Here is a 26,638-nt window from a genome sequence, read left to right as displayed (position 1 = left end):
CAGACGCAAGCCACAGCGACGATGAATTTCAGCATGCTTTCCGCCATCGTAGGCATGCTTGCTTTGGCCTCGATGACCTTTGCCGCGCCCGTCGACGCTGCGGCCGCTCCGACCTCTCTGGCCAAGCGCGCAACCTACATCTACAAATGCATGTTGACTGCCGACTCTGGCCCCATAGTTGCCGCCTTCGTTTTCACCATGGTCTTCGACAATGGGTGATGCAGCAAACGTTTGCTCCACACGTCCAGGCTGAGAGGTACAATTCACAGCACTTTGGTCTCGACCTCGACGCCAGAGGCAGGAGCTTACATTGGCGAATCGGACAATGGTACTCAGCCCGAAACTTGGTACCAAGTCGCGTGTAGGCTGCTTCGATGCCAACCCAAGACGGCTACTGACCCCGACAATCGGCAGATGACAATCACCATGGCAATACGTTCAGCCTCAGGATGAATTTGAACACAATGGGCGCGTTGGACTCGTTCGGCTTTGCAGGAGCCTCCACGGGTCACACGGGCACCGCAGCAGATGTGTATGTCGAATCTTTCCACCCTGCGGCTCCACGCTCACACTCTGGCAGCCATTTTGTGTGCAATGGTCAGACGATCAGGCAGACTTGAGCTACTTAGCATTTAGTCTGAGCAAGTGCGGCGGGGCTGTACTCTGGACGATTGCAAATAGCCTTAGTAGCTACTCGACAGACGCGGCGCCGCGAAACCGATCTTGTCATCTGTCTGCCCCATGAGCCCGCCATAGATTTGCGCGATGGTGCACTTGCTGGTATAGTCAAAGAAGACGACGAATTTGCGCAATAGCGAGCTGCCAAAGATGACATGTGTCCAACGCGTTCTGGCTCGAATGAATTCCACAGACAGCTTGCATGGAACGAGGTCTGTCACCTTCGAAAGATCGAGCATGTCTCGCCGATATATGATGGAGATTCGCAAGGCGTGATCTGGTCTTCCGCTGACAGCTCATACACGTGCATACCGATATAGATGCTGAGCGGCTTAGGCTTTGTGCCCCGTGGAAAGATGATGGCTCTCCCCGTCGGACTATCAATGACTCCAGGATTTCGAGAGATGTACAGGTCGATGGCAGGATCGGGAAGAAAGGTAAAGTAAGCGCCAGTATCGACGAGACCGGGTAGATCCATATCGAGCTCTGGCAAGAGCAATTGCGCTCGCCATGAGCCTGGATCGTCAGCGTTGTGACTGGGCTGCCACGTTGGGAAGCTTTGCGCGAGACGATATGCCGGAGGTCCGATGATGAATTGACCGCTTTCAAGCGCGATAGTTGCAAAGGCAGCAGTGACACTACCTTGATCGAGTGCGTCGCCGGCAAGACATACTACATCAGCTGGCGCTTGCTCGCTATGCTCCTGTATCCATGCGCGCACCGCTGGTGTGTTCTCCAAGCCCAGCACGCCAGTGGCAGGCAGAAGTCTGACGATATATGAGGGCGAGCATTTTGGAGAAGGAAAGCGACGGACAAGTCAAAATAGGATTGCGGCGCATCAATTGCCACTATGTAGGATTTGAAAGGCTTCTTGATGCCGGCACCGTGTATGCGATCTTTGACCAACCAGCCTTTGACTCGGGGTCCAATTGCATATTGAATGTACACTGCGGTCGAGCTGTTGCGCGTTGTTGGCGATCTGATGTATGGGAAGGCTTTGACCAGGCCGACGACGGCGAAGGAGGAGCCGGTGTCGATGAGCAAGTCATAGGTACTCGAGCCTATCATCAAGGGAGCCGTGTAGCGTCCCTTTCGGCCATTGTGGTCCGCGTGGTAGCTGTGGCGCCATCAGATAGAATCCAATATTGCAAGTGATATGAGGGCGCACGTCATCGACAGCTCCAAGCATAAGACCACACACACATGATACACGATACAAGCCGAGGCCAGAAGCTTGTATCGAGAGCGCATCGAGGCTTCAATGCGGAATGAAAGCTTGACTTCCATGTGAGAGGAGCAGCGTCCCTAAGCGACGAGCAGGAGTGCAGAGCGCAGATCTCGGTGCTTCGGCGACGTCGGAAGCAGAGAAAGGATCAGGGAAGGTCTCAGCAGTCGGGTCCAAGACCGCTGAGCGCGGCTACAAGTGCCGCTAGCATTTGCCAAATTACGCGCGACGCTCTCTGCCCACTTGGCGCCGCCGCCCGTTGCCTCGATTCGACATGAGTCTACTGCGACAGAGCCGACTACAGCATACGCTTCTGCCTCGCTGCATATGCCAAGCTCAGGTACGGACAGCGATCAGCTCGGCCAAGCGACAGACGATCCCAGTCGTGCTCACGATTGACGTACCTCTGCTAGGCAAGAGAGGTATGGGCGCGGGGACAGTCAGCTCATCCCTATATGCTGATCGCGCTTGGCACTGATTCAGGTCAACTTGTGGATGTAGCGCCCGGCCGAATGCGCAACCTGTTTTATCCTCGTGGGCAAGCACTTTATGCTGGCAGCAAGAGAGCTGCTCTACTGCAGCAACAAGCCGAAGCAACGCCCGCCCCGCTTGTCGACGCTATCCTCGATGACTTCCCTGCCACCTCGGCGGAACAAGTCATAGCGTCTGGCTCGAGCGAGAAGAAAATGCCTACGGATGCTCAATTGGCTCCTCGCATCGAAGAGGCGCTCTTGCGCAAGATGAGCAAGATCACAGAGCCTTTGGTGTTCAAGCGCAATCTGATCGATACCGCTGCCTTTGGCACGGAAGCGGGCAAGACGACGGATATACCCTCTGTGCCGATGCACGGCTCTGTGACCTTAGCAGACGTGCTCGAGATGCTCGAGACTGCTCACAATGTCGAACTGCGTAATATACCGAGCGTATCGCTCAGTTTTGCAGCCTCGGTCGGCCTTGAAAACGACCGGCTCAAGCAAACAGGCTCCTACAAAGGTGCGAGCTCTCCTCGCTGTCATCTTGGCGTGGCTGACGGCGTCTGCAGCTATCGTTGACCTGAGAACGCTCGGTCAAGAGTATTCGCTAGACATCTACGTCGTTCCAACGTAGCAGCAACGCAACTCTATGCAAGCCATGTGTACTTGTACATGCGAGTTTTGTGCATAGCAGTACAGTGTGAAGTCTACAATGCTTTTCTCGTCTTCATCTCATCCGTCAAACACTTGAAGATCACCCTCTTCTTCGCCTTGTACAGCCGTGACGTCTTCGATGGGCGCTCGGTTGGTATCGATAGGTCGTAAGACTGGCAAAGGGCTCAATCGTCTCTGCCGTCTACGTTGCATGCGATGTTCCGTAATCTCTAGCGCGGCTCGTTGTGGTTCTCTCGACTGCGTCACGACTGTCATCCCAATATCTGGCTCGCTACGCAGGGGCACCAGACCGAGCAACGGGCTGCGAACAGGCAGAGGTGTACCGCCCAATGTCGCCGCACGTCTCAAGGGCGGTGCGCGTACTGACGTAGGTGTGCTAGCGCGTGACGCTCCTCCTTCGTTCTGATTGAGTAGCGTGACGGGTGAACTGGGTGGGCTGCTCGACACGCCGCCCGCATCTGACCAAATGATACCGGTCGCACTTTCGAGCATACCAGGGGATGATCTGCGCGGTCCCCTTCGCTGTCTCGGCAGTTCGAGAAACGGCATGACGGTAGGAGACACAGGCGAAAGCGACGCTGAAGAGCGCGCGTAAGGTCTGGACTGCGCGTCAAGGGTCGCGTCAGATCAAAATGCGTGTAGGTCTTCAACAAGCCTACACCTGTCGATGTGCCGACATCTATGCGGAAGTCTGGGCTCTCTCGAGCATGTATTACGCTCAAGGTGGGCGAGAAGTCCGCGTTCGAGGGCGGTGTCGCGCGAGAGGGCAGGATGCTCGTTCTGGCTCGCATCATCGTTGGCGCTCTCACAGCAGCTTGGGCTATCTCTGCTCTAGCCCGACCAGGCGTAGTATCCTCTTGCGCACTCTCTGAAGCGCGTGTCAGAGCAGGATGTGGCCAGCCGGCACGATTGAGGATCATATAAGTGATATCGTCCAACGGTTCGCGTCCTCGTCGTATTGTCGTCGGACTGAAGAGCGACTTGGACCTGCCTAAGCCCGGTCGACGTGAGAAGCCATCATCGCCAGGCGGGCGACGTTCCATTGATGTCTGTGAGCCCTGACGAGCGTCCCCCTTTTGACGAGGAACCGGTTTACGTCGCGTGTCAACTCCACGCGAATCTACAGCCGACGTGTTGACTTTGCACGGGCGACGTACGAGGATGAATGCAGCTGATCAGACAGCCGCTCACAAAGGCTGACGATGCCATCACCGCATGCATCGAGCCAGACGATGCACTTGCAGTCTCCAGCCTACTCCAGCAAGCTGCACAATCGTCTCAGAAACCACTCTCTCCTCTGGCAAGTCTCGAAGTGAGAGCAGTACCGGGCTGTGGTTCTGGACTCTTTGCGACCGTTGCGTATGCTCCCGGAGATGTTCTGCTTCGCGAATGGCCACTCATCATCGCGCCTGATTCATTGAGTACCGTCGAGCCTTTCCTGCGCAAAGCCTATGACGCCCTGTCGGTCAGAGCCCGCTTGCTCGTCATGTCTGCCAGTCGATCCCGTACAGGCAAAGATGGACTGGTACAACGCTTCGAGGATAATGCATTCTCGTTGCAAAGCCTACAGTCTGAGCGGCTCACGAAACCTTATGCTGCATTCTATCCTCGTGCAGCTCGACTCAATCACTCTTGCAAGCCTTGCGCTGCGTTCTGCATCTCATCAAGTACGCTCGAGATATCGATTCGAGCCATCAAGTCGATACAAACTGGCGAAGAAGTCACGATCAGCTATCTGAGCCACGAGAAGCTCTTGCAACCTCGCTTCGAACGACGCGAAGCTATACGCGCTCATAGACGCTTCGAATGCATTTGCGAGCTTTGTCAATCTGCCGACGCAGCAAGTGATGCCAGACTAGCTCAGGTCGCTCGGAGCCTGGAGACGATCGCTGATTGGCATACCGAAGAACTGCCACCGCTCGATGTGATCAGGCTCATCGGTCGTGTGATGGATCTGCTCAGAACTGAAGCTCAGGCATATGGCGTTCCGTCGCTTTGCATTGACGCAATGGATGCAGCTGCAACTGTGGGTGACGTTGCGCTCACGAAGGCTTGGGGCAGCCGAGCCATGGCGAGCTGGTCGATCTGGGAAGGCGTCGACTCTCCTGCCTGTCAAGCGACGCAGGCGATCCTTCAAGATCCAGCATCGCATGAGCTGTGGAATACATACGAGACAGTGCTGTAATTGTATGCAATCTATGTCAACGTTATGCGCAGATTGAGATTGAACGGCAGCCGAGCATCTGTCACTGATATATCTGCGTCGTGTAGATTGAGCTCGGCCAACGTCTTCTCCAGATTTGGCCGTGTTACTCTCTCTAATTGCGGCGGCGCTTGGAGGTAGAGGCTTTTTGAGCCCAGTGACAGGGAAGGGTTCTTCATTTGACTGGTAGCATGACAAATCTCATCAGCATGCGCCTGAGGAGAAGCACACTCGCCCACAAATTTTCGCTTGTCTTGAGATATTCGATGAGTCTCTCGAGCGTCCATGCACCGCTCAAGCTGACTTCTTGCGTCTCATCGCCACACACCGGGCAATGCGCTTTCTTTTCCAAGCTGAACGTATATGTATACACCGAATCATTGCCGGCATACATCCTGCCTCTCCCTGAATCAGCTCGAGCAATGACAGGATATCGCGAGACCGACATGTAATTGTCCAGGTAGGATGCTGAGCTTGTAGCGATCTTGAAGGCCTCATTACAGCAAGAAGCTGCGAATCATCTCGCTAGATCAGCTGACGTAGAGCTGATGTGAGAGCGCACTCGCCGGCAATGATGGCATTGGTCGAAGCAATAGCGGGTATGATGTTCTTGACGACGCCTTGGGTCAAGCTCCAAGTAACGCCCTCGATGTTGAAGTGGGCAGCTCGAGCAGATGCCTGATCGTATAGCCACTGGATATGATCGGGGTCGTCATTGTCGAGCTTCTTGTCTGAACGAGCGCCCTTGGTGAGTCCTCGATCGGAATGACTAGGAGCAATATGTACCTTTGAAGACTTTTGGCCATTCGAGTACACTGGCCCATTCTATGCAGTGCTCCGGTAGGCGGGGCGTCTGAGCGATGGTACAGATGGGAAAGGTCGTGGCGGGCGTAATGAGATCGAGAGAACATTCGTAGCAGGACGTGAAGCCGGGTAGAATGACACGAGATTGCCCTTTGAAACCTGCTCGCGCGTTCAGAACTCAAAACAGCTGTCCGGCAAGCTGCCGACGAACCCTCTGTGCCGCCGTCGATCATCGGCTTGAGCGTTTCCGGGTTCTCCGGATCGACCATCTGAACGAGGGTGGCATTCATCCAGCGACGCGCTTCGACCGAGTCGAGACCGCAAATGACGATGTTGAACTGGTTGTAGTATTCTTCGTCCTTGTCTTGGATCTTGCCAAAATATCTGCAGATCTATAAGCTTGGCTTGCCTGCCCGTTATGGGATGAACGCACGGTGTCACCCGGACGCCGGGCACGCGACACATGATGAACTCGGCCGCGACGAGCGCCTTGGGGCGTCCGACATCTTTTGACCTATCAGGACATCCACTGCGTCAGCGCAGGAAAGTGCTCATGCACGGTAGATCAGACCTGAAGAGGAACTGTCGGTTGAGATTGCTAACGTCGATAGTGTCCATATCGATCACATGGATGTCCGAGAAGCCGAGCAGAGCCAAGTTGGCAAGGATCTCGCATCCCAGTCCGCCGGCCCCAATGACGAGGATCTTGCAGCTCGTGCGTAAGAAATCTTTGACCTGCACCGTGACCAGTAAGCTCGCGCGAGCTCCCAATCACGAGCATAGGACCGACTGTCTGACCAGGCGTAAAGCTGTCCTCTGCTGCAAAGGGAGAGTTGCGCTCTAGAATGAGATCGACATGCCGCGTCTTGCTGCTGCTTGCGATGTTGCTGCCGTTGAAGGTAGCATGGGAGGGTATGAGCGGTGAGCTGTCTGGCGACTCCATGCTTGCGCTCGCGCTTGTCTGCGCTGGCCTTCTCTAGCTGAAGGTCAGCCAAGCCGAGTCGGGCGGCCTGCCACCAGTGCTCAGGCTGTTCACAGATGGAGTACAAGCGCCCGAATTAGGCTAATTGAGAGCTTGCAGATTCGATTCAATGAATCAGTTAATCGCGCCGCACACTGATAAGTCGACAACGTATGCATTCAGCCCAATGGGCGCATCTCAATGAGCTGTATTGCCCGGCTAACTAGAGATGCCAGATCAGTGACGCTGCGGTACAGGCATTCCGTTGATGGAGAGGATCCTGGTTGTCCATCGGCTGAGCGAATGCTTCCCAAGTCAATGCAAGCACTCACGGTTGAGTCAGAGCTCCTCCGGCAATGTCGCCAGAGAGGGGAGAGAATGAGCCAATCTTGTTATCGGCTGCTGTGTCCACACGGGTAGACCAATTTACATCAATTGCAGAATTGGACCCTATCGTCTGCTTCAGCATCTGATGGAACCTACAGAGCCAGAGGGCTTACAGTCGATATGAATACCGTCATACACACGCGGCAACGTGACAGAAGCAAAGGGTATGATCCTTAAGACCGAACAGGTGCGCTGCGAGTGGATGCGTAAGTTGACTTGAGTCAGACGTGTGTGACGCACCCATCCTCGAAAGTGAGCGCGAAAGGGGTCTTGAGGCCAGCCCCGCTACTGCTGACACCCGTAAAACGGCATTGCTCGAACACAGAATAAGTCTTATAATTCAATCGTCTTCTCGATTGGGCTAGCCGTGACCAGCGTGATGAGGGCGAGACAGACAATTGCGATCAAGTTCAGCATTTCTCAAGTTGGTGTCACTTGCTGAAGAAGGCGGGAGACATCACCATCCTAGTTTCGCCCGGGCGCACGACAGAACGCGGCCACATCATGTCTGACACTGTTGTGCCGTCAAGCGACAGCATCGCGACAGTCCTCACAACGGCAGGGACGGAACGTGAGCGAGCCGGCCGTCATCTGTCGATAGACTCCGCCTTACATTGAGAGCACGGCATGAGCTATGCGATAAATATAACGATGGCGTGGTGCTACGTAGATGCAGGATGTGCGAGGGCATCAACAGTTTTCTGCGGGGTAATCCTGAAGTCTGGAAGGCTGTGACCATCAGCGGGCAACTGTTTGCCGTAGATCTGCTTGTCGTCTTCATCGTTTAGAGACAGGAGAATGGGGATCCTCGAGGGGATGCTGGCATGTCGAGCGCTGATGCCAAGCAGGTAAGGAAAGCCAGGACAGTCGCGACGTGTAGCGAGTTTGGAGTAGCTTGAGCTTGGCCACGACAGGCAGACGCCGAGCCATGCTGCTGCTGCTGCTCACCAGTCTGCTCAAAGTGCAAACCTGAACGTCGCTCGTCAGGCCAGACGATCTATCGAGAATGAGCTCTCGGTACGGCGGCGCAGCTGGTCCTGCTGCAGGCTATCACTCGCCCGTCCAAGGACCGCTGCCCATTCCCAGCAGCTCGCCAGCTCTGGGCAGACAGTCCTACACACCCGGAGCACCATCACGCTACGAACCCTCTCCCCGCGCTGCGGGAGGACGAGCATACACGCCAAGCAGCGCACTCAGCCCGCCAACACAGCAATGGAGTCCAAAGCTACCTCAACCGCCCGTCGTCGCTCCACAGACGGCCGGACTCGTCAAGGGTGTGCTCCAACCACAGAGTACGATACAGATTGGAAAGCATGCTGTGACTGTGGAGAGGAAGATTGGCGAGGGTGGATTCGCGTTTGTCTATCTCGTTCGATCGGCCCAGCCAATCTACTACCCTTCTTCGGCTGCTGCCTTCTCTTCGACGAGCTCGACCGCACCCTCACCACAAGGTGCACACGAAGGGCATACTTGGCATGTCCTCAAGCGCGTTGCCGTGCCTGACCGCGAGATGCTAGCCGAAGTACAACATGAAGTCGATGTGATGGTTTGTCGAGCCGCTTAGCAGCATGACTTCTGCTGATGCTTCGAGATCAGAGAAAATTGCGAGGCCATCGGCATATTGTCAATTTCATCGAGTCTAGCAGCGCGCCTCTGCCAGGTCCAACGGGCACAAAGTCGAATGGATCTGCCTACGAAGTCTACATCCTTATGGAGTATTGTGCAGGTTCGCGAAATTGGCTTCAGACAGTTCCGAGTCTGACCATGTTCGCGATGAGCAGGTGGAGGTATTATTGACATGATGAACACCCGCCTCCAAAACCGATTGACCGAGGGCGAGATCCTCAAGATGTTCAGTGATACTGTTGAAGCAAGCTCCCATGGCCTGCAATATTCTGCGTTGCTCATTATTCTACGCTTGCCCTGCAGGGAGTAGCACACATGCATTATCAGGATCCGCCGATGATTCACCGCGATCTCAAAGTCGAGAACATCTTGCTGCATTCGCCCAACCTCTACAAGATTTGCGATTTCGGTTCCACTACAGTAGCGCTACCTAAGCCTCCTCAGACGTGCGCACTCCAATCTCCTGACACAACCGCCTTGCTCACATCAGTGTAGAATGGCGGAAATCCAGGCGATGGAGGCAGAGCTCAACAAGAGTACGACCATGCAATATCGTGCCCCAGAGATGTGTGATGTCTGGTCTCGCAAAGGTATCACGACCAAAGCAGGCGAGCTTCACATCTCTCAGCTGCAAGTCGGCATGCTCAGAGCGCGACCGCTTGGCAGATATATGGGCGCTGGGCGTCTTGCTCTATAAGCTCTGCTATTATACCACACCTTTCGAAGAACAAGGCATGCTCAGCATCATCAACGTGCAGTATAAGATACCGCCCTTTCCCGCGTACTCCAAGAACATCAAGAACCTGATTTGCAAGTGCTCAGCCCCTATGGCAGATCCTGACTGATCTTCCATGGCAGCAATGATGCTACAGGAAAATCAGCACGCGCGTCCGAATATATACCAGATTCACGAGCGCGTATGTGCGCTCCGAGGGACTCCGATCAAGATACCCAATGTCAGTCACGCGGTCCTTTGCTTTCCTCATTTCCCTGACGCTCGGCACATGTTCAGATTTACGCTTCGACGCCATCTCCTAGCTTACAGCCGCCGAATGGCCATTCTTCGAATAGCTCACCCAGTCAGCCAGGTTCAGCATTCGATAGCATCATCTCGCCCGTCGATCGGCACGCTACGCCCGTTGCTCCTCTGGCAGACAACATCATGCCGGGAAGACGCGGTAGACCGAACAGACTACCCGCAGCAACGCTATCCACCCCGCCATCGCAGTCTGCCTCTCTGCGCTCGTCGCCTTTGCCTTCTGTCCGTCCGGTGCATGCTCCGTCGGCCCCTGCAGAAGTAGCCAACGCTCTGGAGCAACATGCTCTGGGAAGAGCTAGCACTGGCTTTGATGACAACTTCGGCGCATCCGCACGCACAGATTTTACATCTGCACCTCCGAGCAAGCCAGCGCAACCGCCTCGCCTCCAGAAAATGACGCCCCGGTTCATCGACAGATCGGCGCAAACCTCGCCACAATTACCAGATGCGCCACGGTTCAATGCCGTCATCCGCGCACCGACTCTCTCTGACCAGCAGGCGGCGAGCACATCGACAGCGCGTCCCGTCACGCCCGAGTTGCCACCCCGGCCGCAGTCGACGCAAGCCGTACAGAAGCAGAGCGAGCCTGTAGATGTGCCACTGCGGCCTACGGTATCAGATTCGCCGAAAGCAGAGATGTCTTTGCTTGATGACCCCAACGAAGACCTCCTGCTACCTGTCGGTCGATCGATCGAGCGACCCCGGCATAGCACCCCTACAGTGTCTGCTTCTGCTCCATCTGCTTTACCGCAGAGTCTACCGACTCGGCGGGCCAGTCCTGCGAGCTTAGACTCGAGCGATGACGATGCAGAGCCGCCAGAGTCACTGGAGCGTATGCACCCGCCCCAAGCAGATTCGGTAGCTAAGCGACTTGCCCCGCCCAGTCGGCGGGACACGATCAGTACCACTTCAGACGACAGCACGGGCAACTTCGACATCGGGCCCGCTCTGGCCTCTATACAGAAGTTTGCTCCCAAAGGCAATGACAACCCACAAGCGCCCGAAGAAGTAACCAGACGAGCGGGACCGCCCATCCAAGCGCCCAAGCCGCGTGTTGCGATTGGCAGTCTAGTCTCACGGTACGAGACCCTATCTGCTGGCAACCCGAATCCGAACGCGAAAGCAAGCAAACCAGCACCGGCGCCCAAGCCGCCAACGCTGCGATCGCAGACCAGTGCAATAGATGACGGCGAGGAAGTCAGCTTCTCTCAGCGTTTCCCTGCTCTCGATGCAAAGCCAGAGCAAGCTGCGCGGCCACCGCCATTCAAGCCAAAACCGCCGAGCATGTCTCTACCGGTGACGATGCACAGAGACCTGCCAAGTGCGCCTCCCAGCGCATCGCGACGGAGTCCTCCTAAGGCAGACGAGGAAACGAGCTTCGAAGGTGTGGCCAAACTCAAAGAGAGATGGGATGCGCAAGGCTCAGGCTCGCGCACAAATGCCCGACACTCGATGCAAGCACCTCGACGGCAATCGTGGCGTAATGTATAATCCTGCAAAGCAACTTGTTGTACTGAATTGCTGCACACTGTCTAGACGCCTTTCTGAGATTATGCATTGTGAGGCTTGCGGACGACGAAAAAGGCTGCATGATAGGTCCATGTTATCATGCCTTGTGGATCGCGCTGATACTCGCTATCGACGTGCCGCGGAGGCTCCACAATCTCGAAGCCGATTGCTTCGATGAGACGTATGAGCTCATCCAAGCTCAGCTCCAAGCGTGCTTTTGAGGGCCAAAGTATCGGCCCAAAGTTGACGAGTAAACCACCTGGCCTGAGAAGCTGGTAGCATTGTGTGATGTACTCGATTATGTCAATCGCCGTATCGATGAAATACAGCGTCACGATGGCATTGTACGATTCGCTCACGGTCGATGGGAAGAGCGCTGAAGACAGAAACGATCCTTCGAGGAGCCTAAAGTTATTGCGCGGGTGCGGAACAAGATCAGGAAAGCGCGTAGATCGAAATAAGCTCTCTGTTGAGCGCTGATGCGACCACCTGTCTTTTGTCAGCAAGCTTACGACGCGGCGTGGCTTTGCGTACCAGTGAGAGCCAAAATGGAACTCGTGCTGATCGATCTGGTCTACAGCAGGGGAGAGAAGCCAGCGCAAAGGCAAGGTCATGTAGAATGACATTTCGCATGCCGTGACATCATAGCCTGTCGGTCATTGAGCTCGTTTTGCTTAGAACATGGCAAATGGCCCAAACCTTTGCAAGCAAGCTCGTAGGCGAGTCGACCGAGACCGCAGCCAGGTACGCAAATGCGCGCATCTGGCTCGAGCTCACCAAGCGCTGCGAAGATGGGATCAAAGCAGATCTTACGCTGCTCATCCCCTTCGCTTGACCAGTCTTTGAGGACATGCTTCAGAGCATCGCGAGCCCAGTGCAAGCTTGCATCTGCTTTTGGCGCGACTTGGCTCAGGCCGAGTGCAGAGACATTGTCGACGCCGAAATCATAGAGTGCACACTTTGTGATGCCGTCCGCAATCTTGCTGTCTTGCTCTACGATGTCTCTGTAGCGGTCCAGCTTGAGTTGGTAGCCCATGGCACGCTCTGCGAGATTTCGCTTTGCTTGTCCAAGCCGGTTGTAGCTCCTCTGCTTGAGCTGTACATCGCGCAAGGACAGTGTCTGGAAGTGAGCAAACGAGTCTAGGGCCCTGTTGAATGCTGTACTGTCGTTGTGTCGCCAATGCCAGAGGGGTGACAGGCCGAGCAGATCGATGACGCTATCGACGATGTATTCCATCGACCGCTTGAAAGCTCGGGCAGTCGGTCTGGCAAAGTAAGCTGTCACACATCCTGCCAACAAAGTCGCTGCTACGATGGTGGCTACACTCATACGCCTTGCCAGGGCGTGGCGACATCTACCGTGTATCGCGTATCGTCGCGTACGCAACCGTAAGGCGATCGGCTATCCCAGTCTCAATGACGTCAAGGCATCTCGACTCACTCCTGCCTGCCCCAATCCTCTTCCTTACATAAACGGGAATTGTACAAACGATATTGTCCGTAAGACCTTTCTTGCCTTTCAATCGGTCGTATGCCTCCTGCTGCAAGACTGCCAGATCTGATCGCCGGACACGACAGTATGGACCAAATTGATGCCTATTCTCACCGAGTCTGTAAGAGCATCTTCTGGCACACTTGCATCCAGTGGTGGCCTTTCATCGAAGGAGCTGCGACGACCGTTGTCCGATACTCCTGTTTAGCCTCGTCTTGACAGCGTGCCTGTGTCAAATTGCAAGCCACTGATGCTCCGCATACTAGCAATCACATGGCTCGCCTTCATCTCGTGCTGCAGATGCTCGCCAGTTCGCACCAAAACATTTTGTCCCGAGTTTACCGCTTGCGGGCTGATGTGCCATGTCGCTTCGCTGCAGCCCGGAGCCAATCCAGGCTACTGGATCACCACCAATACCTCGACGCAACAAGGCCGAATGGTACTTGCTCCGTGGGACGCAACGTCTAAAGCTTATATGAAGAATGTGTGTCTCGCCTCACGCTATGCGAATGCCTATCGAGCCACAAACAGGGACCGGGAGTGGATGCAGGTGCTTGGCCCGGCCCGATGATTACGCCCGAAATCCAGCAATGGACGATCGAAGTGCGAATGACGCAATCAGCTATAAGCTTAGTGGGAGACTGGATCCAGCAAGCCGAGTTCGAATCGTGCTGCGTGATTGAAAACGTCACAAGATATCAGACGAACCTCTGGAGGCGTGAGATCGAGCTCAATTAGCCAAAAGCCCTACTCATCAGCAGCTTTCTCAAAGCAAGCAACACCCGATTTATGGACACGTATTACGCTCTACGTTGCGGTCCGAATGTGCGTACGGCCCGAAAGCCGAATCCGGCGTTCTGTGCCAACCATCATACCCAAGACTCGTGGCGTGAGACCATTCGCTCGGAAGAGATGCTGCTCTGAAGCCACCAACACAGGCAAGGTTACGTGTCAGAGAATCAGTGGATCGTGCCTACCACGCTTAGGCATTCTCGACCGATCTCAAGGTGGCAAGTGAGTGCTAGCTTTGGCCTATCGATGGTGGGGCTTTGATAGCTTGCCACAGATGCGCATGGCCCAATCCGCCGCCGGTGTCAGCTCAGTAGATGTCCAGCTGTGCAAGGCTGTAACGGTGCGCACAAGGGGCGACGACAGCGACCCCTCGACGATCGCCACGGCAATCTGATGGATACGCCCATTGCACTTCATGTCGATGTGTATAGTCCACTTGCTATGGGCGGCGCAGTTTCTTGTCGCGAGCGCTATGTCAGCACCGCCGAAGCCGGACATAGAGACGACCAGCCGACTCTTCTGTCCGCGTTTCCTTCCTTGCTCACTTCGTTGCAAGATACCTTCCCTCGAAAACCCCGGCACGATTGCTTTCGAAGTACAGACTCACCTCGGTGTCTTCGATACGAACATACGACTCCAACCTGGCTATTTCGCGAACATGCGATGCGTACATAGAACCATCAAGGCGTCGAAGCAAGGGCTGACGTTTGGCGCAGCCTCTCAAGATTGAATGCGAAGCGACTTCTTCACCTGGCGTGCTCCCGGGATTCCCCGAATGGACCATGAACGTCGGTTTCAAGCAGCCTTACGATAAAATGTCCTTCATTGGCCCGTTTGCCTGGGCTGCAGCGATGAATCACTGCTGCAGCATACGACAGATCATTCCCCTCGTCACAACGATGAAATACAGTGCATCGGATGCATTGACAACAAAGCTGCCGCTCATGACATCATCACAGGAGCATCCGTCGAAGCAAATGCCGCCCGCAGATACTATCTGCAATGTGATCCCAGTGGTAAGCGCCCAGGTGACAAGGACCTTGTCCTGACAGTCATCACAGGCTATACTGCAGAGGAAAGGCGACCTGAATTCTGCAAGAATAGCTTTCCGCAGCACACACTTAGTTCGTTGCCATTTTGAATTCTTTCTGACCAAGACAACTCATCGTGGCACAGGACCAATTTCGTGCGAAGTACTCATGGGGAGTTGTGGGCTCGCATGGGGAAGTGCGCCGACCGGTCAGGCTTGTCAGTGGCCACCCTTCGGAGCAGCCACCTCATGAAACGACACAAGATTGCACTCGGTTCGTACGACACATGACATCTGGCTGGCTGCTCGGCGCGAGTACCTCGAGGGGATGTTCAAATGTGCTCATTGGCGACGCTTCAGCACGACTACGCGGGAGCCCTGAATACGAGACTGAAGTGCCAGACAATGAGCGGATGGGGTTCACCACGCGTATGCAGTGCCGATAAAGTCCGTGGAGAATAGCTGCAGGCTTCTGCTTGTGCTGCCACAACGCTTGCAACTCTCACTGTATACGTCCACCGCCACCTGCGCTCGCTCAGCACAAATGTGCACGGACAAGAGCGACGTGGCTGAAAAACCTCCTCGACGGTCGTCACGACAAGCGCGACAACCTCGACCAATTGCGGCCCTTCTCAATGTTTGCCGTCCATCTGCTCTGCACCGCCGGCTTTCTTGCTGCGAGCGTGAGATCAGCGTTTCTGGGGCTGGGAATAGAAACGAGCAGTCGCCTCTTTTGTCCCCGGTTTCTTCCGTGCTCGCTTGCCTGCAAGATACCGTCGTTGGACGATTCTGCTAAAATTGCTTTCGAAGTACGAACTCAGCTGGATGTTTTTGATACCAAGATTCGGCTCGAACCTGGTCATTTTGCAAATATGCAATGCGTGCGTAGGGTTTTCTAAGAAGCCAAGTCTGCACTGACTGGCGGCTTTAGCCTCACAAGGTGGACTGTGTAGCCACTTCTGGCCCTGGCGCTGTGCCGGAGTACGACCAATGGACGATGCACGTGAGCTTCAAGCAGCCTCATGATCGACTGTCCTTTGTCGGCCCGTTTGCCTGGGCGGCTGCAATGAACCACTGCTGCAGTATACGACAAACCTATCCTCTCGTAACGACGATGAAATACAGTCCGTCACTCGAATAGATTCCTCAGAGCTGCAGCCAAAGTCATATCTGTAGGAGCTGGCGTATACGTATCGGACAATCGAATATTCCAGCTGCAATGCGATCCCAGTGGTAAGCGCCCAAGGTGATGCGAAACATGTCCTCACAGCCATCACAGGCTATACAGCAGAGGAAAGGCGACCGGAATTTTGCAAGAATAGCTTTCCAAAGCACAGTCTGAGCTCGTTGCCCTCCAGCGCACCCAAGGAAGACGGCTGAACGTGATGCAGGGCGCATCAATTGCGAAATTCTCGCAGGGACTTGTGGTGTTGAATGGGGAAGTGCTGGGGAGTCTGGTAACGCATGCCACTGGCCGGCCTATACAGCACCAACTTCATAGATTGGCCCGATATTGCAGTCGTTTGCTACATGATCATGGGTTTGTCTGATGGAAGCGGATCCATAGGCCACTTGCAGATGTGTGTATTGACAACGCTCCCCCAAGAGTACTCGCAAAAGCCTACTGCAACGCGACACGCTGCACGCACTGCGGGCTCGTGAGCATTCTTGACCAGCCACTGGCCGCTTTCTCACGGTATGTAGGGCTCAATGCGTCGAACTTTGGCGCGCAGAAGCGCCAGTGATCTACCCAGTACTTCTTATCGCAGACGATGGCGTACGCCGTCTCGATGTGGTCGATCTCGGCGCCTGTAGTGATGCTAAGCTATGCGTTCTAAGCGGTGGCGAGACTGACGCATGATGAGGGAGGTACGAAACATGTTCCTCTGCACTACTCTGCAGCATTCCTTAATGACCGCAGCCAATGCAAAGTGACCTTGAGTCGATCGGATGGGCTGCTCCAATAAGCCCACTAGGATCCAAGTGAATTGTGACGGAGAGATGAGATCCGGATACGCGAAGCAGCTTAGCGGCGAGACCTGGTTGGCTGTAAGAGGCTCGCAGGTCTTAGCAGGCATGACGACGTGCACAGTACATTCGAGATCCGAGCTCGGGTTTGAGATCGAAGTGACTTCTGTAATCATCGGCAACGGTTTCGAGCTGGACGGTGTAGGGATGGGAATCTGTCGGAAGTACATCGCACACCAATCGACACTCATGGAGTCGCAAGCAAAAGAAACGGGTCGATGTAGGAGCCAGGCTGAGTCGCGCAAGGGCGCATAAGCTCACGAAGATCCCGCACGAACGCATCGTGCTTGAAAGCGATGAGGCGTCAGACGAGCGCCGAATCGGAGGATTTATTTGTTGTGACGCGTCACGTTTACGGCTCATATCATGACACCGGGCTGTTCGATCGCTTGAGGATGTGAGTCCTGCCAAAAGCATTCGTCGCCGTATCTTCGACCGAATGCCCACCCGTATGTGTTGACCGCGATCTGGCAGGTCAAGGGCACTGCTCGCCCGTCAGGCAGGCGACGAGTACATGACGAGACTTTACAACGAGTCGTGACGATGACAGGAAGATACTTTTGGCAAAATGATCTATATTGTTTCCAGTCGACGGAATCACAGAGGACTTCGTATGTCGTCCCCTCATGAAGAACGTCTCCTCCTGCACTATTGTCTATGAAGTAGTCGGACTTTTCTCTCAGATTTCCTCTGAATGTATGACAGCTGCATCATGAATGTGTTGGCCTGAATAAAGTTGCAGCATGTCTTGCCTATGGTGACATCCACTGAATGGCCCGTATACGATTGAACAGTCTGGTTGTTGCCGACAAAGACTCTCCAATCAGATTCGGTCGGCGACATACTCATCGGCTTCACAAAACATATGAGCGGCGGATCCTGCCTGATTGCAGTCAATACATCGTCCGCATGGATCGAGTATCAGTGTGACGAACGCAGCTTGTGCGGGCAAGCTTCCAGGGCTCCAGATCGACCTGATCTCTGAATTGTTTGATTTCGCTCCGGATCTGAAGAACCAAGGCTTGTTTTCGGATGACCTACCGCTGCATTGATAATGCAAGCTTGAAGATGTAAGCACAGCGTGCGGCTAGCCGTGACTGGCCTTGGTGCAGCAATCCGGTCGACGATCCCAAGCCAGACAACCGAGACAAGTGAAAGCACGTGGAGTAGCATATAGGCTCGCGAAACACTGATGAGAGGTTGCCGTCAGTCAAGAATCGATGGACATTGAGGCTGCGCCAACAGCGACAAAGCGCAGGGCAACGCCCCGACCAAATTGACGCCACCTCGTCGATCTCGTTGCCACATGCGCAAACGCAACGCTCGCAAACCCGTCGAACCGAAGCTCTCCACTGTTCTGGCGTCGATACTGCTGTCAGCAAAGGGTTTCACTCGGTGCTTCAGGGTATCAGGTCTTGCGAGTGGCAGGGGAGGACTGCAGGCGAGCAGGTCGCGTCCCATTCGACTTGCAGCTATGACTGCATCGAGCATCCTACCGCCTCCTGGTCCAGTCACGCCTCTGCGGAGGTCATCTGGGCGAGCAGGCAGAGCCGAAGTATCATATGCCGAGCTGAGCGAGTATGATGCTGCGAGCATGAGCGCTAAAGCCGCGCCTGTCACGCCAGCCCAACCCGCGATGGACGAATCGATGGTGACGCCTTACTCGCAAGAAACCTCGCGAGTCTATGTCGATGATACGCCTGCTTCCACGATGGCTTCTTCGCCTTCCAGCAGCCGAGGCGCTTCTCCCATGACGCCCGTCAAAGAAGAAGAGCTCAATATCCAAGTCGACATTCAGCTCGATGAGAGCGCGGTCGCACCTGCGCCGAAGAAAGCGCGTAAGCCGCGGGCAAAGAAAGTCAAAGCAGAGGCTGTCGAAGCTGCACCTGGCGAGGAGATGGCTGCAGCGGCGGATGACCCACTCAAGAAGCCGACTCGCAAGCGCAAAGCGAAAGATGTCAAGCCTGTCATTGATGGCGCGGCATCTGACGACTCTGCACTCACGCCTCTGTCCGGCGAAGACGAAAAGCCAAAGAAGACAAAGAAGGCGCGCAAGCCGAGAGCGCCGAAGCCTGAGCCAGTATATGACATACCTGACCTGCTGCCCGAGCAAAAGAAGACGACGACTTTCAAGGGCAGGTTAGGCTACGCATGTTTGTGTACTGTCATGCGCAACAAGAAGCCCGATCCAGTGTTTTGTGCTCGTACTTGCCGGTAAGTTGTCATGTGCGAGCTGTGAACAGTGCGCTAATGCGCCCGACAGGATTGACACGATCAAGAAAGAAGGAATGGACTACCTCAAGGAGATTGGCAGACAGAACATGCGCGATCTCGCCGAGCTTATAGAATGGAACGAGCAGCATCATATTCGCTTCCTCAGACTGTCGTCAGAGATGTTTCCGTTTGCATCTCATCAAGAGTACGGCTTCACGCTCGAGTTTGCAGACGAAGAGCTCAAAGCTGCCGGCGCGCTGGCCAACAAGTACGGTCATCGCTTGACAACTCATCCTGGGCAATTCACTCAGCTCGGATCGCCAAGGCCTAACGTTGTGGAGAACGCTGTACGCGATCTGACGTATCATTGCGAAATGTTGGACCGTATGGGCATGGGCAAAGATTCCGTCATGATCATCCACGGTGGCGGGGTCTACGGCGACAAGGAAGCTGCTCTAGCTCGATTCCGGGTCAACTATCGCGAGAAGCTATCGCAAAACATCAGAGATCGTCTCGTGCTAGAGAATGACGAGATTTGCTACAATTGCGATGACTTGCTGCCAATGTGCGAAGAGCTCGGCATCCCACTCGTACTCGACTATCACCACGATTGGATCTACCCGTCTTCACAGCCCGTCTCTGAGCTCATCCCACGCATCCAGAAGCTATGGGATGCGAAAGGCATCAAGCCCAAGCAGCATCTTTCTGAGCCGCGACCGGGCGCAGTGAGCATCATGGAGCGGCGCGCGCATGCCGATCGATGTCAGACTCTGCCGGCCGATTTGCCAGACGATATGGACCTCATGATCGAAGCGAAGGACAAAGAGCAAGCCGTATTCCATCTGTTCCGCGTCTACGATCTTGCTCCCACAATCTACAAGTCACTGCGGCCTCCTGCCGAAGTCGAGACACTCCGTACAAACGGTCGAAAGTCACATTCACCGAAAAAGAAGGCTAAGGTCGAAGCAGAAGAAGGCTTGGAAGATCCAGAAGCTGCGCTCGATGGTGATTCGGCAGCCGTCGACGGTGTTGCTCCTTTGCCCGAGCCTGCCGCTCTGGAAGGAGCCGAAGAGACTGCAAAGCCAAAACGGAAGCGCGCTTCGAAAGGCAAGGGCAAAGCCAAAGCTGACGAGGTACCGCCTGCCGAAGCGAAGCCTGCTGAAGCAGAGCTGGTCGAAGAGCAGACCGAGCTGCAGCCTGAGGAGGCGAAACCCAAAAGGAAGCGCGCGCCACGCAAGAAAGCACACAAGAAGACTGCAGCGGCCGAAGAGCCGCTAGCTGCGCTCGAGCAAGCGAGTGTTGCTCCTGCCGCGATACCGGCAGATACAGAGATGCAGCCAGCATCGCTTGCAGCATAAGCTTATTACACTACTGTACATTGATGCACAACAACATGCTGCCTTTGCAATCAGGTCCCTGCACTCCTAGCCAACGAAGCGAAAAGCATCGCTGACGATCCAATACCGTGGCGGGGGCTTGTTCGTCCGCGTGGTCTCTAGTACTAGTCCCAAATTGAGACCCTGTTGCAGCGCGAGCGCCTCTTCTTGTGCTGTAAGCGGCACGAGCATGAAAGTCGCGCTGAACACGCGTGGTAGTAGCTCGGACTCGTTCTCCCTCGCTTTGAACTCAGCTACGGTGGGCTCTGAGCGGTCGTCGACGATCATGGGCGCCTTGAGCGTGTCTGACGAATGAGAGCAGATGCCGGAGACGCAGACGAGTACGCTACAAGGCTGGCCTGGCAGAGCTGAGCCTGTTGCATGACAATGAGTATCCGGTGACTGAGTGGAGCGCAGAGCTGACCGAGGACTGGCTGGCTGTCGAAGCTCTGAACCTGTACCACCACTGCAGCACTCAGATCAATGAGCTTGGCCTGCCTTGGTCGTCGTACCTTGTGCCAACTCCATGGCATGCTCGATAGCAGGGCGGCAGCGCCTTGGCGTCCCAAGATGGGATTGCCGTTCCAGCTTATCCTCGCAGAGTCTTTGTAGAGCGCAGAGATGACATCTGGCCGCCGAGGATGCTCATCGACGAGAGTGTAGTATTGCTGCACAAAAGTCTTGCCTATCGCCGCTGCTTGCAGTCTGCTCGCTTGCATGAGATTAGCCGCTCTTACTGACGGGTCAAGCTTACATCTGCTGCTCTTGATCTGACATTGTCAATGTCAAAGACTGTCGCGCTCTGGCCAGCAAATCGCAGATTGGCCGAAATGTGCAGGTCTCCGTGCCCCCTCTACCCCGGCCTTGGCTTGGTCTTCTCACGACATGCACCCAAAATGATTTTGCCGTCTTGCTTGCGCTACGAGACTGTGTTGAGACAACTCCTGTCAGACGAGGGGCATGAACGACGAACTCCTTTGCAACGCTCCTCAAACTCGGTTGCCTTGCATCCTCTCATCCGATCCTTGGTTTTCGGCTACACAGGCTCGAATCAGGTCAAGCGATACATCGATTCGAGATGTTTGTCCAGACCATCATCGCGCTGTCAGCTGCACTCGGTTCAATGGCCATCCCCGCCGCTGCGCCTGGAAGTGTCCAAGCAGTCGAGCGAGGTTTGGCGAGTTCCCCTCTCAACACGACGCTCTCCAGTCGCCAATCACCACCAGAATGGGTTCATTACAAGATCAGCAGTACGTATACCTTCACACTGCCGAGAGTATCGGGATGACAAGTGTTGACAGTGTGGGGAATGGCGACTTGCCACGCCACGTTCAGCAGCGGCCCGGTCGTCAACAGCGCTCTCAACGATGGCACAGTCGTTCACGTATGTCCAACGACACTCTCGTGGTATCTTTCTGACCACGCCGGTGCGCAGGTCAAGATCGATGCTTCGGGTGCCAATCCCATGACATGGGTCTGTTGTCAAGACAGCCCCGGTCCAGTACAGACTGAGGACTCATGCCGCAGGACGCCATGAACCCCATGAATTCGATCACCGGCGGCAATTACGATGCTCTGCAGGGTACCGTTCCGTGCGGTCTGGTGGTGGCCAGAAACTGAGCCGGGATCTTGCCACAGACCAATATTGCTTTGACTTGCACTCGTCCGCTCCTCTGTTCCCATGTGAGCCTCTCTTGCGCGCCAGTGGGTTCAAAGCGGCGCTGATAGACTTTGCAGACGACCACTGCTACTGCGGTGCAATGCAGGCAAGCCACAATACTTCACTGATCTTGTGCAATGCTCAACTCTGTTCGGCAGACTTGCACTTTCTGCATCGGTCTGTCCGGTGGTATCAGCAACAACGGTAACTGCCAGTTCTACTCTGTCAGTCCTTGCTGTCTATGTGATCCGACTTGATCTGACGTCATGATCTTGACAGGCCTGCGGTGGCTCGGACTGCGAGGGCCCTTCGCCCCCCATTGTGGAGACCATGTGAGCGATCTTGCTCAAATATCCTTGCCACTCGCATACTGATGACACGCAGGCAATGCACGCCCGTCAACACATGGGCCGTCTCTGCCATCGACGATGGCACTTTCAACAGCTAGATGCCGTCTATGCAAACTTCAAGTCGTGCGATGAGGCTCGCTATCGTATTCTCAGAGACAATGCAATCCCTGGTGACCGCTACTGTACTTGAGCCAGATTAGATTGAATGACTTTGGCAGACTGCGCGCTCCACGTCAGCGAGAGCCGTATGACTTTATGGATGCGACTGACTTCGACAAACTCTTCCAGCTTTTTCTCGAGGGCTTCGAGTTTCGCTCGCTTCTCATCATTGCTCTTTGTCAGTGTGACCTTTTGAGACAGCAGTGTCTTCTTCTCGCGCTCAAGTCTGTGCTCGCGTCAGCCTCGACGCTGGCTCGGCCCTCAATCACATACCTTTGTCGTTCGGAAAGCTCAAAGTGGAGTCGAGCAAGCATGAGCTCGTGGGGATCGTCGGGAATCGGCTTCGTCTCGTCAGTATCCATGCTTTCTGCCTTTGGCGCGCCTGACAGTCGCGCAAAGTCATCAACCGTGTGCAACTCTAGCCGATCGAATTGCGAGCTGCTCCTCTTCATCAGTGCGGGATCATCAGTAGACTGGTCGGAGCTGACTCGTAGTCCTTGCAAGAGCGTATCTCTCGCTCGAGAAACTCTTTCTCGTATTTGAGGTTTTGCAACCCCATGAAAGCTTCATCGACGAGCGATCGAGCTTCTGCCGAGCGTGCTTTGCACTCTTGCACATTCTCAGACGCCGCACGGTTGACAGACTTGAGCGTTGCAAAGTGGGGCAAGGCTCTCTTGAGCGTTGACTCTTGCTCGCTTGCGGGAGCTGCTGAGCGTGCTTGGCTGTGCAATGCGTCTGCTATGGCCTGAAGCGCTTGCACTGTGTACTCTAGCGTCTCTTGATAGCTCAGAGCTGCGTCGGCTGCCATCTTGACGAACTCAAAGTGAACGACGCCTGTCAGCGCTGTCAGCAGAATTGCAGGAGAGCGCGACGACCAGCAGACGATTACCCCGTAGCAACTCCTTGCGCGCCTTCCTTTCACCTGCTCTGCGTGATTCTCGTCAGCCATGCTCGCTCTCCTCGGCTTCTTTGCCCTCGTCCGGTCAGCTCTCTCAGATCGTGCGCCAATCCCGGTCGAAAGCCGATCTTTGTGCGTTCATATTCACGAGTGTCGACTGCGATGCAGCAGCGTACCCTCGACAGACTTTCAATGGATTTTCACCGTTGAGACGCTCACGCCAAAGTATCAGGACCGCATCGACCTCGTGCCGGATAAGCCTGTCATCCATGCAACCTGCGTACGCGTGTTCTCGATCTGGGCCGGCTTCCGCTGTCTGACCGTCGTAGGATAGGGCGATCCACTCCAGTGCTGGGCGTACCCTTTTGGACCTCCCGAAGAGCGCTATTGGATGCTCCATGTTGACAATAAGCAGCTCATCGACAAGCGAGCTGGTCATTTTGTAGATCTCTCCATCTTCGAAGCCTGTTGCGAGATCATACAAGCCGTTCAGATCAGGGCGCAGATGTTCTGGGGTGCGGTCTCTGGATCTGAAGCTCTGCCTGACCTCAATTTATATGGCAGCCTGGCCGTTCATTCACCTCGGCGCAGAGTACGAGATGACCTGCAACCCGGCAAAGTGGGGCGTCAATGCCGCGTTCTGCTCCCAACGGCTGCCTGATCAGTACATAACTACAAGCAAGTACTCTCGAGTATCATATGGTCTCGCTTTTGACAGCGTCAATAGTCGATCACGAATGCGAGATACTCGAGGGTTGCACGCTAAGCTTCGGGCGCACTCGCGGTCGAAGCTACTGCAACTGGGATGCACCTCCTATAGAGCCTGACGACGATCGAGACTTCCACGGCCACATGTAGCTATATTAATGCAGCTCTAATTCGATGCACCTGTTTGCAACTCTGATTTGTTGCACCCTTCAATAGTATTTATCTCTGCAGTACACAGGCACACTCGATTGTCTTTAAGCCGCGGCCGCTCACTACCCTCAAGTCGGGCTGGGCCGCGAGTTTGTATGCACACCAAAGTGCGATCTTTTCTGTTGCATACGGTACTGCATGTCTTTGTAGCATTGTCGATTAGCGCAACATTTCCTGGCTTCACTCTTGGCATTTGACACCTGGCATGGTCTTGCCCCAGACTACTAAACAGCTACCAGCTCGTTGCTGACAAGTGATTTGGCCTGCGATCAATGCCATGAGCTTGCGAAGATCCGATGGAAAGGCTGCTGACGATCATTGATTGCGCTAAATGTCTCTGAGCATAGCTTCGGGTTCGGCACGTCCGCATCTGTTCCGCGCGGATGGCATCTCAGGATGTACTCGTGGCCGGTGACCTCAGCAGGAGCCGCTGTTCGTAATGAGTCCACGATAGGCATGCGAAGCGTGGCGCATACCTCTCATGAGCTTCGATGTCATTTTGTAAACATGTTGCACTTGGCAACAACCTTTGACCATTTCCTGGAGCTGCCAAGGACCCATAACCCTCGTCGTCGTTTGCTTGGGTATGCCGAGTTCCATGATCCACTGGCGCTCTTCTGGCGCAACATTGGGATCAGGATACGCTGAGCAATATACATCTTCGTCCTGCGTGACATAGTGTTAGCTTCAAGTGCAGGAAAGCGTAGCCTTACGCAGTGCATCATATCGATGTGTCTGGTCTCGCTGAGCGTCATCGAGATTTTCGAGGGAATGGCAGAGGTTTCGAGGGTGAAGCTGATCTTGGCTTTTTCCTCGACTGACGGCACTTGGCAGACGAGCTCGCAAGCTGCCAATTGCGGGCAGTACAAGCGCGTCTTGACGGGATCACCAATCACGCTTTGCACTACTGTACATAGGGTGAGCCCGAGGGCGGCAAGGCTTCGCGGTCGCATCTGGTGTCGTATGTGGAGCGGAAGTGCGGAGGGAAGTATTTGCTGGCTATGTGCGAAAAAGGGCAGCGAGTACAAAGCACTGCAAAACTTTGAATAGGGTCGGAGACAAAGTCAAGGCAACGATTGCGACTGAACATCGAGGGGAAAGTCGTCATCAAGCGCATGCCGTCACCGAGGCTCGATGTCAATGTCGCGACGTCGAACCTTTGAGCACAGCGCATCATCAGACGTGCGCCTTGTCTGGCAGCGGTTCGTCAATGGCAGGGCAGCGGGCGCGAGAGCGTTGTGACCATGTGAAGGCATGCATCAATCCCATACACATCCGGTCGCTGCAGTGCTTCGTCCGTGACGCCTGCCGAGCCTGAAGCCGCATGACCCGCCGATATCTGAACATTTGAGCACGACTGGCTCAATGAGCACTTGCTCGCTGTCTGACAAGATCTGCGCTTACTTAGTTCTCTGTCAGGAAAGATTGCACTGCATCTGCCCAAGCTTGCGTCGGATCCAGTGTAAGGATGGCAGACTGCCTGGATCCAGCTGCCTTTGCGAACAAGCTCATCGCCCGCGTAGAGCTGAGTCTCAAACCATTGAACCTCTTCGATGACGCAGCATTCGCTCATGGCAAAGACTGAGATGTCCGTGCCGGAGAGACCATCGAGATGCTGTTTGTACATGGCAAACAGCTCCCATTTCAGCGTAGGATACGGTGGCACGGGCTGAGCATAGCACGACAGTGAACCACCCTGCGACGTCCGACAATCTCAGCAAGCAAGACGAGATGACAGATCCGTTCCTTACGCAGCTCATTCCTTTGAAGGAAGCGGCGCCTGGAACCAGATTGAAGGTGCCACGATGGCCAGGCGTTCTGACGGTGAGCGTAAAATCCAATGCATGCGACTCGGGAGAATCGCAGACAGCGATGCATTCTTGCAATTCGAGGCAGAAATTTCGGGTTGCTACTTGTTTGCGCTGATCAGGATCGTCTGCGAGAGCAACAAGCGCGGTTTGAAGCACGATGAGTAGGATAATAAGTCGAGGCATATCGGTCATTGCCGATGATCACCAGAGAGCTGCAATAAATCTGGGACGCTTGTATCTCAGACGTATCATCCTTCGCGCAACTTCTGTCCTTCACGACCAACAGGGCCAGATGAATGCAAAACTGGTTTGATGATGTCCCGGTCGGTC

At 54.8% G+C, this 26,638-nt stretch overlaps 17 protein-coding genes across 17 annotated transcripts; 8 read left to right on the top strand and 9 right to left on the bottom strand.

The window, feature by feature from the left end:
* Positions 1-72: 72 nt before the first annotated feature.
* L969DRAFT_18041 (uncharacterized protein) lies at positions 73-620 on the top strand (the record flags this gene model as incomplete). The annotated part of the gene is made up of 4 exons (XM_014711697.1): positions 73-215; positions 270-361; positions 415-532; positions 581-620. The coding sequence occupies 4 exons, from the start codon at positions 73-75 to the stop codon at positions 618-620; spliced, it is 393 nt and encodes a 130-aa protein (XP_014567183.1).
* A 63-nt stretch (positions 621-683) lies between these two features.
* L969DRAFT_103948 (uncharacterized protein) lies at positions 684-2,100 on the bottom strand (the record flags this gene model as incomplete). Its single annotated transcript, XM_014712055.1, has 5 exons — positions 1,847-2,100; positions 1,493-1,795; positions 991-1,445; positions 779-892; positions 684-730 (listed from the first exon to the last, which is right to left on the bottom strand). Exons 1-5 carry the CDS (start codon positions 1,963-1,965, stop codon positions 684-686), a joined length of 1,038 nt encoding a protein of 345 aa, XP_014567541.1. The 5' UTR covers positions 1,966-2,100.
* Positions 2,101-2,134: 34 nt separating this feature from the next.
* On the top strand, positions 2,135-3,055 carry L969DRAFT_88346 (uncharacterized protein). The gene is made up of 3 exons (XM_014712054.1): positions 2,135-2,325; positions 2,387-2,896; positions 2,946-3,055. Exons 1-3 carry the CDS (start codon positions 2,178-2,180, stop codon positions 3,008-3,010), a joined length of 723 nt encoding a protein of 240 aa, XP_014567540.1. The 5' UTR covers positions 2,135-2,177; the 3' UTR covers positions 3,011-3,055.
* L969DRAFT_24531 (uncharacterized protein) lies at positions 3,022-4,150 on the bottom strand. The gene is made up of 2 exons (XM_014711726.1): positions 3,711-4,150; positions 3,022-3,654 (listed from the first exon to the last, which is right to left on the bottom strand). Exons 1-2 carry the CDS (start codon positions 4,092-4,094, stop codon positions 3,109-3,111), a joined length of 930 nt encoding a protein of 309 aa, XP_014567212.1. The 5' UTR covers positions 4,095-4,150; the 3' UTR covers positions 3,022-3,108.
* A 66-nt stretch (positions 4,151-4,216) lies between these two features.
* L969DRAFT_50533 (uncharacterized protein) lies at positions 4,217-5,236 on the top strand (the record flags this gene model as incomplete). Its single annotated transcript, XM_014712053.1, has 1 exon — positions 4,217-5,236. One exon carries the CDS (start codon positions 4,217-4,219, stop codon positions 5,234-5,236), a length of 1,020 nt encoding a protein of 339 aa, XP_014567539.1.
* Positions 5,237-5,247: 11 nt separating this feature from the next.
* On the bottom strand, positions 5,248-7,945 carry L969DRAFT_95119 (uncharacterized protein; the record flags this gene model as incomplete). Its single annotated transcript, XM_014712052.1, has 13 exons — positions 5,248-5,437; positions 5,494-5,649; positions 5,701-5,764; positions 5,821-5,985; positions 6,041-6,217; positions 6,270-6,442; positions 6,492-6,572; positions 6,630-6,793; positions 6,849-7,034; positions 7,275-7,299; positions 7,352-7,469; positions 7,520-7,598; positions 7,892-7,945. 13 exons carry the CDS (start codon positions 7,943-7,945, stop codon positions 5,248-5,250), a joined length of 1,632 nt encoding a protein of 543 aa, XP_014567538.1.
* Positions 7,946-8,371: 426 nt separating this feature from the next.
* On the top strand, positions 8,372-11,616 carry L969DRAFT_24528 (uncharacterized protein). Its single transcript, XM_014711725.1, has 8 exons — positions 8,372-8,952; positions 9,003-9,132; positions 9,188-9,276; positions 9,336-9,478; positions 9,528-9,640; positions 9,699-9,842; positions 9,891-9,988; positions 10,045-11,616. Exons 1-8 carry the CDS (start codon positions 8,413-8,415, stop codon positions 11,560-11,562), a joined length of 2,775 nt encoding a protein of 924 aa, XP_014567211.1. The 5' UTR covers positions 8,372-8,412; the 3' UTR covers positions 11,563-11,616.
* Positions 11,609-12,950, bottom strand: L969DRAFT_63306 (uncharacterized protein). The gene is made up of 3 exons (XM_014712051.1): positions 12,280-12,950; positions 12,115-12,229; positions 11,609-12,069 (listed from the first exon to the last, which is right to left on the bottom strand). Exons 1-3 carry the CDS (start codon positions 12,908-12,910, stop codon positions 11,622-11,624), a joined length of 1,194 nt encoding a protein of 397 aa, XP_014567537.1. The 5' UTR covers positions 12,911-12,950; the 3' UTR covers positions 11,609-11,621.
* Positions 12,951-13,662: 712 nt separating this feature from the next.
* L969DRAFT_95116 (uncharacterized protein) lies at positions 13,663-14,258 on the top strand (the record flags this gene model as incomplete). Its single annotated transcript, XM_014712050.1, has 4 exons — positions 13,663-13,675; positions 13,916-13,961; positions 14,011-14,086; positions 14,139-14,258. The coding sequence occupies 4 exons, from the start codon at positions 13,663-13,665 to the stop codon at positions 14,256-14,258; spliced, it is 255 nt and encodes an 84-aa protein (XP_014567536.1).
* A 322-nt stretch (positions 14,259-14,580) lies between these two features.
* On the top strand, positions 14,581-16,274 carry L969DRAFT_50356 (uncharacterized protein; the record flags this gene model as incomplete). Its single annotated transcript, XM_014712049.1, has 7 exons — positions 14,581-14,880; positions 14,926-14,988; positions 15,041-15,323; positions 15,363-15,775; positions 15,826-16,018; positions 16,071-16,127; positions 16,174-16,274. Coding segments are annotated over 7 exons (1,410 nt in total), but the record flags the coding sequence as incomplete, so codon positions are not given.
* Positions 16,275-16,291: 17 nt separating this feature from the next.
* Positions 16,292-16,753, bottom strand: L969DRAFT_95115 (uncharacterized protein; the record flags this gene model as incomplete). Its single annotated transcript, XM_014712048.1, has 3 exons — positions 16,292-16,420; positions 16,645-16,703; positions 16,750-16,753. 3 exons carry the CDS (start codon positions 16,751-16,753, stop codon positions 16,292-16,294), a joined length of 192 nt encoding a protein of 63 aa, XP_014567534.1.
* Positions 16,754-17,189, bottom strand: L969DRAFT_36445 (uncharacterized protein; the record flags this gene model as incomplete). Its single annotated transcript, XM_014711734.1, has 2 exons — positions 16,754-16,941; positions 16,985-17,189. Coding segments are annotated over 2 exons (393 nt in total), but the record flags the coding sequence as incomplete, so codon positions are not given.
* A 1,039-nt stretch (positions 17,190-18,228) lies between these two features.
* Positions 18,229-20,494, top strand: L969DRAFT_82497 (uncharacterized protein; the record flags this gene model as incomplete). Its single annotated transcript, XM_014712047.1, has 2 exons — positions 18,229-19,136; positions 19,186-20,494. 2 exons carry the CDS (start codon positions 18,229-18,231, stop codon positions 20,492-20,494), a joined length of 2,217 nt encoding a protein of 738 aa, XP_014567533.1.
* Positions 20,495-20,527: 33 nt separating this feature from the next.
* Positions 20,528-21,380, bottom strand: L969DRAFT_500520 (uncharacterized protein). The gene is made up of 3 exons (XM_014712046.1): positions 21,267-21,380; positions 20,937-21,217; positions 20,528-20,886 (listed from the first exon to the last, which is right to left on the bottom strand). The coding sequence occupies exons 1-3, from the start codon at positions 21,287-21,289 to the stop codon at positions 20,561-20,563; spliced, it is 630 nt and encodes a 209-aa protein (XP_014567532.1). The 5' UTR covers positions 21,290-21,380; the 3' UTR covers positions 20,528-20,560.
* A 210-nt stretch (positions 21,381-21,590) lies between these two features.
* L969DRAFT_95112 (uncharacterized protein) lies at positions 21,591-22,620 on the top strand (the record flags this gene model as incomplete). Its single annotated transcript, XM_014712045.1, has 9 exons — positions 21,591-21,762; positions 21,814-21,896; positions 21,948-21,986; positions 22,040-22,094; positions 22,151-22,195; positions 22,250-22,278; positions 22,331-22,396; positions 22,452-22,504; positions 22,557-22,620. The coding sequence occupies 9 exons, from the start codon at positions 21,591-21,593 to the stop codon at positions 22,618-22,620; spliced, it is 606 nt and encodes a 201-aa protein (XP_014567531.1).
* Positions 22,557-24,469, bottom strand: L969DRAFT_103935 (uncharacterized protein). The gene is made up of 6 exons (XM_014712044.1): positions 23,864-24,469; positions 23,571-23,608; positions 23,170-23,515; positions 22,955-23,119; positions 22,793-22,907; positions 22,557-22,741 (listed from the first exon to the last, which is right to left on the bottom strand). Exons 1-6 carry the CDS (start codon positions 24,016-24,018, stop codon positions 22,700-22,702), a joined length of 861 nt encoding a protein of 286 aa, XP_014567530.1. The 5' UTR covers positions 24,019-24,469; the 3' UTR covers positions 22,557-22,699.
* A 208-nt stretch (positions 24,470-24,677) lies between these two features.
* Positions 24,678-26,491, bottom strand: L969DRAFT_95110 (uncharacterized protein; the record flags this gene model as incomplete). Its single annotated transcript, XM_014712043.1, has 8 exons — positions 24,678-24,760; positions 24,811-24,927; positions 24,974-25,163; positions 25,211-25,529; positions 25,623-25,690; positions 25,769-25,854; positions 25,902-26,193; positions 26,249-26,491. 8 exons carry the CDS (start codon positions 26,489-26,491, stop codon positions 24,678-24,680), a joined length of 1,398 nt encoding a protein of 465 aa, XP_014567529.1.
* Between the last annotated feature and the right edge of the window lie 147 nt (positions 26,492-26,638).

The sequence above is a fragment of the Mixia osmundae genome (assembly GCF_000708205.1).
Source record: "Mixia osmundae IAM 14324 unplaced genomic scaffold scaffold_6, whole genome shotgun sequence".
In the NCBI taxonomy this organism is placed as follows: domain Eukaryota; kingdom Fungi; phylum Basidiomycota; class Mixiomycetes; order Mixiales; family Mixiaceae; genus Mixia; species Mixia osmundae.
This window is presented reverse-complemented; position numbering and strand designations above follow the sequence as displayed.